The 12,792-nt window shown below is 43.9% G+C and overlaps 1 protein-coding gene across 9 annotated transcripts in view; it reads left to right on the forward strand.

The window, feature by feature from the left end:
- Sytl2 (synaptotagmin like 2) overlaps positions 1–12,792 on the forward strand; it is a 108,501-nt gene that overhangs the window by 46,173 nt on the left and 49,536 nt on the right. For all 9 annotated transcript variants that reach the window (XM_021216244.1, XM_021216267.1, XM_021216255.1 and 6 more), the window contains exons 2-4: positions 614–1,079; positions 10,287–10,438; positions 12,168–12,300. In XM_021216244.1, the coding sequence (XP_021071903.1) occupies positions 979–1,079; positions 10,287–10,438; positions 12,168–12,300 (386 nt within the window). In that variant the 5' untranslated portion in view covers positions 614–978. The remainder of the gene's footprint in view (positions 1–613; positions 1,080–10,286; positions 10,439–12,167; positions 12,301–12,792) is intronic.

Raw genomic sequence — 12,792 nt, forward strand, 5'->3', positions numbered from 1 at the left:
TCAAGGCAAATGGATTCTTGCCTATCATGTGACTCAAAAGGGCTGACTTGGAATGATGGGAAGTTTTGAAGCGCTCTTTCTTCCTTTACCCCAGTTTGTATGTACACATCAGTAAGTGCTCAGAAATGAAGAAAGACAAGCTTGGCAGGTTCCTTCAGGCCCAGTGAAGGTTAGAGGTGCACCCAAAAGAACAGTAACTACAGTCCTAGTCTAGTTCTGCCCTTGGTGAGTTCTGCCACATTGCAGAATACAGAGTCACACCGGTGGAACGCTTCAAATATTTATTTCCCACTTCTTTCCCACAATTCTTTGACCCCCTCAGTCTCACTGCCCTGGTCCTGCTGAATTCCAGCATCAGTTTTTTAGGCCGGGAATTTTTAGAGCAAGAACTTCCACTGCTCAGGTAGGTTGCTAGACATTGGCAGGCATCTTTGTGTGCTCCATCTCTGTGGTCTAGAATTGCAGAGAAGCATGTTTCTGACACATTGACCTTGAGCTCAGGAAGCTGGCAGAACTGGTTTTCTCAGTTCAAAACCCTCAGTTATGGTCACTGAAAAATGTACCACTAAGATTCTTCCGATTGACTGGAGTTTGTTGTCTCATGATCCTCCAGGTTAAGGATGCACCAAGGAGGCTGTTGCTCAAGATGGTGATGAGGGTGGAGATACTGTGTCTAAGACTGGTCCAGAGAGGGTGCACTGAAGGAATTCTGCTAAAGGCCCATGCAAGGCATGCAGCATCCTCCTGAGACCTGTTCATCCTACAGACCGCTGCTACCTCAAAGGACCTTGCTCTCACGATTTTGATGTCATCTGCCTAAAATTTTTGTGGAGCCCAGATAAGACTTTCACCACCAAATAAGATACCATTTACTTTTGCATCCTGTAATCATCCTGGCTGTAGTCTCAGCTGTTTTTCGGGGAGAATCCCAAGCTACATTTGCTACAATTGTTCCTTTTGTGGAAGCTGTGCTCCAAAATGATCGACTTAAGTTTCCTGACAGAGGAGGAGCAAGACGCCATCTTAAAGGTTCTGCAGCGGGATGCTGCCCTGAAGAGGGCTGAAGAGGAAAGGGTCAGGTAAGAGTCCAGAAGGGTGCTCGGGTGTGAAGGAAAGAGGCAGTCTGCAGAAAATAGGACTATTTTCTTCTCAGGCATACCTGGCAGTTTGTCTTGCCGCCTAAACTTACACATTCCAATTATAGATTAACTTCCTGGACAGAAGTTTCCCGCCTGATGTTTCTTAATTTCCCTACTGTGCTCCCAGCAGAAACAAGTTGATGAAAAACTTTAGTTAGGCATGTTGCCCATATGTGTAGTTCAAGCTACTCAGGCGGGTGAGGAGGGAGAACTCTAGCTCGCAGTTTGAGATCGGTGTGGGCAGTGCAGTGAGATCCTGTTCCTCAAAGCAGAAACACACACTTATGTTGCCTTTGACTCCGTTTAAAAATGAGTCATGGCCATCCAGAGACTGCCCCACCTGGGGATCCATCCCATAAACAACCGCCAAACCCAGACACTATTGCAGATGCCAACAAGAGCTTGCTGACAGGAGCCTGATAAAGCCGTCTCCTGAGAGGCTCTGCCAGTGCCTGACAAATACAGGTGAGCACAAGGTCCCCAATGAAGGAGCTAGAGAAAGGACCCAAGGAGCTGAAGGGGTTTGCAGCCCCACAGGAGGAACAACAATATGAGTTCACCAGTATCTCCAGAGCTCCCTGGGATACTCTGATAGTAGCAGAGGATGGCCTAGTCGGTCACCAATGGATGGCGAGGCCCTTGGTCCTGTGAAGGTTCTATGCCCCAGTGTAGGGGAATGCCTGGGCCAGGAAGCAGAAATGGGTGGGTTGGGGAGCAGGAGGAGGGGGAAGGAAATAGGGGATTTTCAGAGGGGAAACTAGGAAAGGGGATAAAATTTGAAATGTAAATAAAGAAAATATCTAATTAAAAAAGGAAAAAAACAGAAACACAAAACAAAACAAAACAGAAGAAACAAACAAAAACGAGTCATGGAACTAGGCATGATGACCCATGTCTGTCTGGAATCCCAGAATTTAGGAGGTTGAGTTAGGGGGACTGCCCAGAGTTCAAGATTAGCCTGGATTATCATATAAACCCTGTCTTTTAAAAAACAAAGAACCAAACAAAAACCCAAACAAGCAAACAGAAAAGATGGTGGAGAGATAGTTCCGTGTTTGCCACTTAAGCGTAATGACCTGCCAGGCATGGCCACATGTATCTATAGTCCCATTGCGGGGAAGACAGTTATTGATGATCCCTAAGGCCTACTGGCTAGCCAGTTCATCTGAATGGGTGGGGTCCAGGTACAGCGAGAGACCCTGTGTGAATAAACACAAGATGGAGAGGAATTGAGGATGAATACCTTTTGTCAACCTCTGGTCTCCATATGTTCCTCCATGTGCATACACACACACACACACACACACACACACACACACACACACACACACACACGTAATGCCACATGTAAACAATAAAGAAAAAAATTAAATACAGAAAAGAAGAAATGTAGTTTAGTGTTTTGTTTGGTGTGTGTGTGTGTGTGTGTGTGTGTGTGTGTGTGTGTGTGAGAGAGAGAGAGAGAGAGAGAGAGAGAGAGAGAGAGAGAGAGAGAATGGATGGGCGGAGGGAGAATGATTGAGACAGTGTTGTTATATAATCCGGTCCAGCCTGAATTTTAAAAAATAAATAGTTCATATTTCTGAATACTTTCAAAATTGCTAGGATTGGCTTTAAGAGAAAAATTAAAAGTGCTCTTCAGACAGGTCAAGTTTGCCTTTGACTTGGATCCTTCAAAGAAAGTGTCAACTTGACCTATAGCCCTTTTTGATTGGAACCCAAATATTCCCTGTCAACATTCCTACCACGTTCACTCATCTCCATGGTTGAAAGAACACTAGGGCATGCTGCTGGATGACTGGACTTAGTTCTTCACCGCCCCTTCTAGGTTCTGGGTTCTGCGACCCACTGTCTCTATAGTCCTGGGCTTTGAGAGCAGAGAAAGGGTTCCTGAATATTAGTTAGCAGTGTTAGCTTACTGGTTCCCATTCCAGTTCTCCAGAAGGAATAATAAGCTATGTGCTTATTTTTGGAACATCAGGACTACAAATGATGGACTTATTTGACTAAACATGAATGCTTTATAAAATCTCTCAATTCAAGTACACTAGCATGCCTGATTATTGCTACTAAGGACAGTAGACAGACAACAGTTTTATCAAGTTATAAGGGGCTTAATATGCTCTGCACCTCTCAGAATTTTGTGCTCTTTTGTGGAGTCAAGCAATGGAGTGGTATATGATGACCCCAGCTGATTGCATGTGGAAAGTTACTATGTGACAGGTGGGTGACTTGCCCAACTAGTAGGTGTCACAAAGTAAAAATCAAACCCTCATCTCTACTGTTTCTCCTCCTGAGACACACCAGTGGAGAAGGGGGCTTCAGTCATGATACAGAGCTGACATGGAACTGTCATGTCATGTCATGAGAATGGGTTCTTGCTTTCTCCTATGTCACTTACAACACTCTGTGGGGTCTCCCCACAAAGAGTGTCAGTGATCCATCCACAGCTTACAAACCCTTTGCTGAACTTTACCCTCCTGCTTCTTGTAACAACCTTGAGCTTTGGCAGGGCAAGGACTGAACCAAACACTTAGGAACAGAGCTCTGTTAGGCCACAGCCTCCAAGTTAGTGCCATGTGTTCTTTGGCAGCCTCTCCTTGGGTCTGCTGTTCTGGAGGGGCAGGCTTCTGCGGGTTTCCAGCACTGATGTTTTATTGCCGTGGTAAATAGGAAGAAGCTTAGAGGTGGCAAAAACTCTTGTGCCAGCCCTAGTGACTAACACTTCCTGGTCACCTTTCTAAGTAGGCACCAAGAGTTTTCTTGAGCACGGGCAGGGACAGGACCTTATAGATAGAGACAGTATGCACCGGAAAGGGCGGATGCTCACAGGAGTATGTACATTTGTGAAAGGGTGTATTTGATGTGTTCCACACAAGAAGATTCTTGCTCTGCAACCATTGCCTTTGGGTGAAAGGGACTTTCACCCAAAAAGGGATGGTTCTGAACCCCTCCTGTTTCTGGGCCATGGCCTGGTCTCTGATTTCTGAAAACGATCGTCCTTGGGCTTTGGCTTAATGGCTCCTTTGTAAGCCTTCAGAGTTTATCTTTCCTCTTTGGTCAGTTAGAGCTAGATAGCTCTGGCAAGACTTTTTGTTGATCTGCTTCAGCCATTTTACCGACAGGCAGGTTGGCAAAGCAGGGAGAGAGGCAGTGAGTTTCTCAGGATCACACAACTGTTCTATGGCAAAGCCATGACCTTGGTCCAGCACGTTATGTCTTATGCTGCCCATTGAAACTTTTCCTCCAGAACTGAACAATGAGAGTTCAATAATGACACAGTTACCTTGGAGTCAAATCTCACCACCAGTAGTTAACCATCTGTGGCTCATTAGAGCAAGTCGCTTCACCTCCCTTCCGAATCTCAACTCAGGCCGAGAATGGCCAGGTCCTGACCAAGTGCTTTTAAAGATGCTTCTTCTTCCTGGCATGCAAAGATGACAGGGACATTTGAATCCTCCCTCATACAGCTTGAACCTCTCAAAAAAGCACAGAGGATACTGGTTAATATTTTGATTCCTTATCAGGGAATTACTTCCCAAAGTCTCAACTATTTTTAATACAGTAAAATTTAATTGCATATCTTATAAACGAAGAACCTGCCCTTGAGAGTGATGTGAATGGTATCTCAAGATGGTTGAAGACATGACCCTTAGGGAATTTACCATCCCAGGGCCTTTATTTAAATCCTTCATTTAAAGGATTATTGATTGGAAATTTAAAAATTTAAAGTTTGTTCTCCTAACATGATTTTACAGCCTCAGTTCTCCTTGCTGTCTATGAAAAAGCAATGATATGTGTTAATTATAGTTAGCATCATTAGAGAAGTAGGCCTGCCATTAATATGTATTCTGGAAGTGTGTAGGGTATATGTGCACGTGTGGCATATGTGTGCATGATGATATACATGTATAGGCCAGAGAAGACCCTTGGGTACTGGCCCGCCACTTGCATATATGTTAAGACACGGTCTCTTGTCGTTCACCACTAAAGCCATCAGGATGGTGTCCTATGAGTGACTCTCCTGTCTTCGTCGCCCATCTTACTATAGAAATATAGGACTTACAGATACGTGCTTCTGTGATCAGTTTTATGTTGGTTTTGAGGACTTAGGTCAGACACCCATACTTGTGTGGAAAGCAGTTTTCTCACTGAGCCATCTCTCTAGCCCTTTCCCATTCCTCATTGTGTAGCCCAGTCACGGTGTAGTCAAATTGGGGTGCTCCTTCCATCTCAGCTCCTTGTGTGCTGAGATTCCAGTTGTGAATGGCTTTCATATGTTAATTCTTTATGGCATCTGGAATACAGTCATCCCATAGGCATGGTGATGATGATAGTGGGGTGCTCTTGCACTGTTGTCTACAAGACCAGGCCCTGATTCAGAATCCTTGTCAGTAAGGCTGGAGATAAGGTTTATATTCTTACTAAAGCTGGTTTACCACTTTTCCTACATCTACTGCTTTGAAGTGTTCATATTCCAAATCCATGCAAGACACTTCGGGGATGACATAGGTCATATGTTGCCTTCCTTGCTGACTTAATGGATGATAACATGAGTATCATGCAGGAGACATGCCCAGTTCCTAAACCACCTAAGATGTTAGTGGTACAGCACGGACCTGGTCCCAGGAGAATATCCTCATAAGGTCTCTGGGTTGCACATGGGAAGGCAACAGCTCAGGTTACCCTGGATGTACATCTGTCTTTTGTGCTATTTCTACTTCAGTCACAAGCATTGGGCTCAAGTTGCTGTCACCTTGTGTCCATAACTTCTGAGTGAAGATGTTTGATAGGTTAACAGAGAAGCAGACATCAAGATAGATGTTTTTGTCTTCCACTCTGTCCCTCTGTCTGACTCTTCCACCCTTTGAGGGGAACATTACTATACACACACATGTGTAATTTTAGACTTTTATGGTTTGAAAATGACACACTGCCGAGGTGGCGTTTCCTGTGCTCTGCGTCACCCTGCCAGCAGGAAATTGCTGTACATATCTGTCTGAACACCACCCCAGCACCACGTCCTGACCCCCATATGCGTACAACCACATCTACACAGATGGGCCTTTTTTTTTTTTTTTTAAGTAGATTCCATCTCAACCGCTACCACATCTTATGATTCTCAGCTGCTTCTTTAGTATGTTGCTTCTTTTTAAGTAAAAACAGTTTTCATTGAAGAATTAGCTTCCAGGACTTCTGGTGGCGGTTTCCATGAAAGCAAAGTCCTGGGAGCTATGGCATTCAGGGAGTTTGACAGGCACCTCTCTTTTTGTTCTCAGAGTGGTGTAGTCCAGCCTCCTTCCACAGATGGGGAAATAGAGTGGAAGAGAGTGAGCAGCCTGCAGAATGACAGCCTTGCTGATCCACCAGGAAAGCCCATGTGCGTTCCCACCCTGGGCTGAATCTCAGCGGACCGTGGGGATCTGTGGACTGCCCACATCCCCAAAAATGTGTTTCTTATCATTTTAAGGGACATTTCAATTCACTTTCTTTCTAGGTCTGTTGATTTCCAGACTCTCCATCAATTCATGAGTCCCTTGGTAGAAAGAATAAAGTGTGGCAATTATCTTAGAATCCAAAATCTTGTTAGGCTTTCCCAGGCAATGCAGGAGAGGGGAGAGTCATGCTAACTTCTGGGCCTGGCCCTTTGCTACCTTGGGCAAGACTTTTAACTTCTCTGGACTTGAGCCATCTCATATAGAAAATGAGGCCATTTTTAAGTCACAGAATCTTATCATCTTTCCCAGAATATATTGGGGGGAGGTGTTGAGAGACAGAAAGAGTAGATGAAATGACATGCTTGTGTAAGCAGACTGTGTAGAAATTAATAGAAACACAGAGGCCTGTGCACAGGAGTGATTCACATAGCCTGTGCTGTTTGTGTGTGCACCAGGGCCTTGCAGCCCATTATTAAGAGGAGAGGAGACCAAGGTTGCAAAGACCTCCAAAGGCTCTATTGCAAAGTACTTTTCAGCTGACAAAAACAACTAGAGGCTTGCTCTGAAAAGATGACAGGGCAGTGGCTTTTCTGGGCCGAGTGATGTTCTCCCACCCACCTGCCCACCAGCAGGTATCTTCTTTATGCTAGTGTGCATGTATAGAGAGGGTGGTGGACAGAAGCAGTGTTAGTACTCAGAAATCTACCCTTTCCCCCCTCAGCTAGATGGTACAGCAATTAGAAAATCCAGGGCTAATATGGCTCATTCCATGATAGCTCAGAAGAAAGGAAAACTAACAGAGCTATTAGAAGAGAAGATGTTGGTACCATCGCAGTGGGGTTATTCAAATGACTGAACTTAATTCTGATATTACACATAGGGAGACATCTTCAGAATATTACATGTGGCCAAGATAAAAGAAAAAAAACCCAGAGAATATTAAAACCTGCAACAATAATCATCTTAGAAAATGCAAAAGTGGCCCTCACTGAATTTGAAAGAATTCTTATTCTTTTACCACTTTCAAACAAAAGAGCCAGAAACTCTGTTCTTACCACAATGCTGACTAACCGCTTCTGGGGCCATGTGTCTCTGAGGGTGTGACTCACATAGCCTCTGTGCCATTTGTGCATACACTGGGGCCTTGCAGATGCTTATTAAGATGAGAGGAGACCAAGGCTGCAAAGACCTCCAAAGGCTCTATTGCAGAGGACTTTTTGGTTAGCAAAAACAATCTCATGAAGAGAAACTGGGAGTTGCTGCTATGAGGCTTTGTGGTGCACCAACAGGTTACCATATGTCATGGTGTGTTTTTTCCTGTTCTGAAGAGAGATGAGTAGTCCTACCTCATCAGAAACCCTGCCACTATGGTGGCCTCTGGTCCCCTGAAACTTGGCAGGGATGGGATCTTCATTTGTATCTTTTCTTATTCAGACCACTGTGGCTGTTGAGCACTTAATTGTTCAAACTGGGTACCAACCTTGTGCCAGTCTCTGTGCTTCATGGTGGGACTATAAATGATGATAAGGATGCAAGCCTTGTCTTTAAGGAGCTCGCAGCCTCCACAGATGACTGAGTGAAAGAGATGCATAAACAGAGCCTAGGAATACAGTGTAAATGAGGAAGGGTGGTATTGTGGGAACAAGGAAAAGGACAGTGTGTCTTTGTGGTGCTCAGGCTGAGTCTGCAGAAGCAGCAGTGGAAGGATCGGCTGGACAAAGAAGCCACGCAAAGATGTGCAGAGGTCATAGGCCTCTTTACAAGAGCTGGGCACTGCTAAGTACGTCCAGGCAAGCATGCCAGTAAATTATCTCAAAAGTCTTCAAAAGCCGGTCTTATCCTCCCCATCTTTACAAGCAAGGAGACTGAACTGTAGGGGTGGTTCTCTACTCTCTCCATTGTCATGTTTAGGTGGAATTCAAACTAGGCTTTGGTCCTGTTTGGGAGAGCCTCCAGAGCCTCTAGTCTCAGCCAGACATTTCTACCACTAATACCTACAGATAACAGAAGAACAGTGTCGGGAACGATAAGAAGTTGAATGTGCTGGTAACTGGGGCTTGGGAGTGCCTTCTGGGAAATAAATCCAAAAAGTGACATTCCCGCCCTCTGCCAGCACATCGTGTTTAAGGCATTAAGCAAATATATATGGAATAAGGTTCCTGCTTCCAAGAGCCCAGTCTGATCATGGAGAGGTGGATTTTTTTTTCCTTCTTTAATTGGAAAGAACACTGGCTCTGCTGGAAGGAGAAAAATTAAGAACTACCACCAGCAGCCCAGCAGGGACTGTCTGCTTGGTCAAAAGCCTTAAACAATGAGCAAACTATCAGAAGCACTTGATCCTTTGGTAGCTCAGTCCTGGGAACTAATGATGCTGTCCCTGTCAGGATTTGTAGATAGCCTGTTGTGACAGTGTGTGACTAAGGAATGTGATAAGAATGCTCGGAGCAGAATCACTTCTTCCTAGCTGATCAGGAGAGGCAATTCTAGAGGAGAGTTTATGTTTGGTAGACGAAGAACCACTTCCTTGAAGCATCCTTAAGAGGAGATAGCCTTGCCAGCACCCTCCCCCCCCCCAAGCTCCTTCCCCATTTCCACCTGTGCCTATGTACAGTCCTCATTCCCGGTCCAGCCATTATGAGCCCCATTCACAGTACCTGGCTAAGACAGACTTGATCATAGACAAGGAGCATCTAAGCTTGAGTGAACCCACTTGGATTTGTGCAACACATTGTCTTTCAAGAGTTCTAAGTTTCCCAAGGGCTTTTCATTGGATTTTACTGAGTGTGTCTCTAAGAGGATAAAAAGATAGATTTGGAATTCTCAATGTATTGACTAGAAGGTTGTGAAGGTTAAAAGATTCATTGAGTAGAACACCATTTTCCACAGCCAGTAGAAATTAGAGATGCTTTAGGGTGCCACCAGTTAGTTTGTGACTTAGGTTTCAGTGAGCGTGAACGATTATGGAACCTTTAAAAGCAATCTCTGGGCTGATGGGACTTGCCTGTGCCTCCTCAGTTTATCCTGCCTCAGCACACAGAACATCATGCCCCCTCCCCTTCCAGGCTTTCAGGGTAGTCTCTTGAGAAACTCATTTCACTGAGAAGGGAAGAGCCTGGAAACTGCTCATCATACACTAGTCCAACAAATGCTTAATAGGCCCTTGGCGTGTGCAGAGATGGGTTATGTGTTCTAATACAATTCTCAGGGAAAGCCCATGAGATGGGGTATTTCCCCATTATACAGGTGAGGAAAATGACCAGAGATGCTTTCTCCATCATTCCTCTCAAGTGTGCCCATTTGAATAGAGAAGACTGCAACTAAGACGTAATTGGGCTCTTGAGAAAAGTCAGGCAGAGCAGTTAAGAGCACCTGCTGCTCTTGCAGAGAGTACTGTTACTCCAGTTCTAGGGGGACCTCATCTCCTCTCCTAGCATCTGTGGGCAATACATATCCATTGTGCATTTACTTACATGCAAAACATTCATACACATAACAATAAAATCTTTTTTTTAAAAAAAGTGCTTGACATTTCTGATTAGTTTTTTAGTCAAAGCAGAACATTTGTAGGTCATCTTGGAAGTTTGTGGCACATAAATTAGGAAGAGCTTCATTTTGCCAATGTATTTACAAATTTCTTCATGCAGTATCACAGTGAGCTCATTTATTTACTGTGTGATCTCAGACAAGTAAAGTTCCTTTCCTTTTGCAGACATTTGCCTGAAAAAATTAAGGATGACCAACAACTAAAGAATATGAGTGGCCAGTGGTTTTATGAAGCGAAGGCAAAAAGACACAGGGACAAAATCCACGGTGCTGACATCATCAGAGCATCCATGAGACGGAAGAAGCTCCCAGCCACAGGTGAGGTCCCAGCTGACATTTGTTTAGGAAGGAGGGTGGGGAAGGGTGTGAGACTCTTCACTGAAATCAGCTGAAGGAAATCTGTCCTGGCTTTGCTTTGCATAGTGTATGGCCTTCTCAGTCAAAATCCTCTTGCCTTGAATTCGGATGGCAGGGCTAAGTAATTGGCTGTAGAGGAAGACAACTGTTCGGGTATCACCTTTAAATGTAGTAGCCCTGGTGCTTGGGGATTATGAGGAATGTGCATGTCTTTCTTTGGCTCTGTGTGTGCATGTGTGTGCACATGTACGTGTGTATATGTATCATTGTGAGTGTGTGTGCATGCACATGTGCGTATGAAATCAATTTCATACTCAATGATCTTGAATGTGATTTTTCTTTACTCATCCAAACACATCACTTAAAGGAATATAAGTTTATTTAGAATTCTTTTTATTTCACTACTTCATTTTGTCTGCGTGTTCAAAAATTTCTAAGTAGTTTCTATTTAACTCAAGATTAATCATTGTAAACCTCTAAGTGTAGCTTATAGACAAAGAAAAATAGCATCTTTAAGGCATTTGATATATAATGAATGCTAATTATCTATTTTTAACTGTAGAAGGAATTTTGTAAGATATGTATACTTTTTCTATAAACACTATTGGGCAACTAGGGTTAACTTGCCAACAGTCATACTGTTGCTAAATGGCAGAGCTAGGAGTGAAAATCTTCGGACTGTGTCATACTTATTTCAGATAAGTTTTGACCTCTAAGCATGTAAAGTGTGCTGCCTCCAGCTCTCTTGGTTTTCAAGCATATTCAGCTCATAAGAAATCTTAGGTGGTATTGGCTAGTACTGTGTCTCCATTTGCAATCAAAGATGCTAGACTGATCTATGGTAAGTTCAATAGGGGTAGATTCCACCTTGGAATTCATTTAGAAATTGGAAGCCCCAACATTGTCCCATCTTAACACTGATGAACATTGGCACATACAATGTGGCCTTAGGCATTTTTCTTGAGTTTTTTAATATCCAATTTCCAAATTTATAAACTTGGACAATACCTTTCACCATATAGAATAATGTCCACAAAGAACTCAGCAAAGTTCTTGGTCATTAATCCCCACTCAGTTGATGCTAATTACAGAGATTCAGGTAGAGAATGCTGAGTATTGAGAGGCAGGAAACCTTCCTGAAGATGTGGCACAGAGGTTTTATGGGTTGATGACACTCAAGCAGTATGTAGTGGAGAACTTAGAATTTGGATTTGTGGACAGACCTATGGGGCAGGAAAGGCACTGGAAAGGGACATCCTAAATTAGGATCATTTGTTTACCTTTGTATCGCAGAGTCAAACATTGCATTTAGAAGGTAATTGGGACTGAGTTAATGCTTGGTAAGGATCCCACTCTGAGCATCTCTTGCCTACGGATATCCAGTCCTGGCTCCAATTCAGGTCAGATTAACCTAAAGGAGGTTAGAACTTTGCTTCAGCGATCTCTAGGGTGCCTGTACCTTTAAAGGCATGCCTATCCTTTCAGGAGACTGGGAAGCAAAGATCTGAAATCAGAAGAATCTACTAACTTCTCCCACAGCTATAATTTTTGTCCTGAGACCCAGTGGTCATCTTGGTAGTTGGGAGGCCGGAGGTTCAGATTTGAGCCCTTATTGATAGGAGCCAATGAGAAGGGTATAGATTATAGCGTTGAGGGATAAGCTTTCTATCTCTACTGTTTCCTGTTTCAGCTGAGCAGAATAAGGACACAGCAATGAAGGCAAAGGAGAGCTGGGTGAATAATGTCAACAAAGATGCTGCCCTTCCTCCAGAGCTAGCTGTTGTGGAAGAGCTAGAAGATGACACAGGTCCCACAGGCCCAAGGTATGACACAACTTGTGGGTTTTATGGCTTGATGTGTTATGCGGGCAAATGTGCGCTTGGGGTAAAGTCAGGACAGGAGTCATAGGATGAGGCTGAGTGATGTTTGGGGAATTCTGGGGTGTGGTGGGAACCTAGACAAGCTTCTTTTCTAGTTTTCAGAATTTGCAATAAATCTCAACCTCGGAGTCAAAGTGTTGAATGGTTTCTTCCATTATCAGGAGTGGTGGGTTTTTATTTGTTCTAAAGATTGTCTTTGGGTAGGGTAAAGGAGTCTGCGAGTCCTACAGTTCATTTCAGGGGACAGATGAGTCCTGATCACACTGTTAAAATCTGGTGAGTGAAAGATGCTGAAGGACCTGAAGGACCAAAACCAGGCAGGACAGACAGGACTGATAAAGACTGATCAGAACTGGTTCTCATGTATACAGATCAGTAGGCATGTAGTACATAGCAAATACTCCTTTAAAATGCATTCTCCTCTGTATTCCAGTA

This window comes from Mus pahari, chromosome 1 (genome assembly GCF_900095145.1).
Source record: "Mus pahari chromosome 1, PAHARI_EIJ_v1.1, whole genome shotgun sequence".
In the NCBI taxonomy this organism is placed as follows: domain Eukaryota; kingdom Metazoa; phylum Chordata; class Mammalia; order Rodentia; family Muridae; genus Mus; species Mus pahari.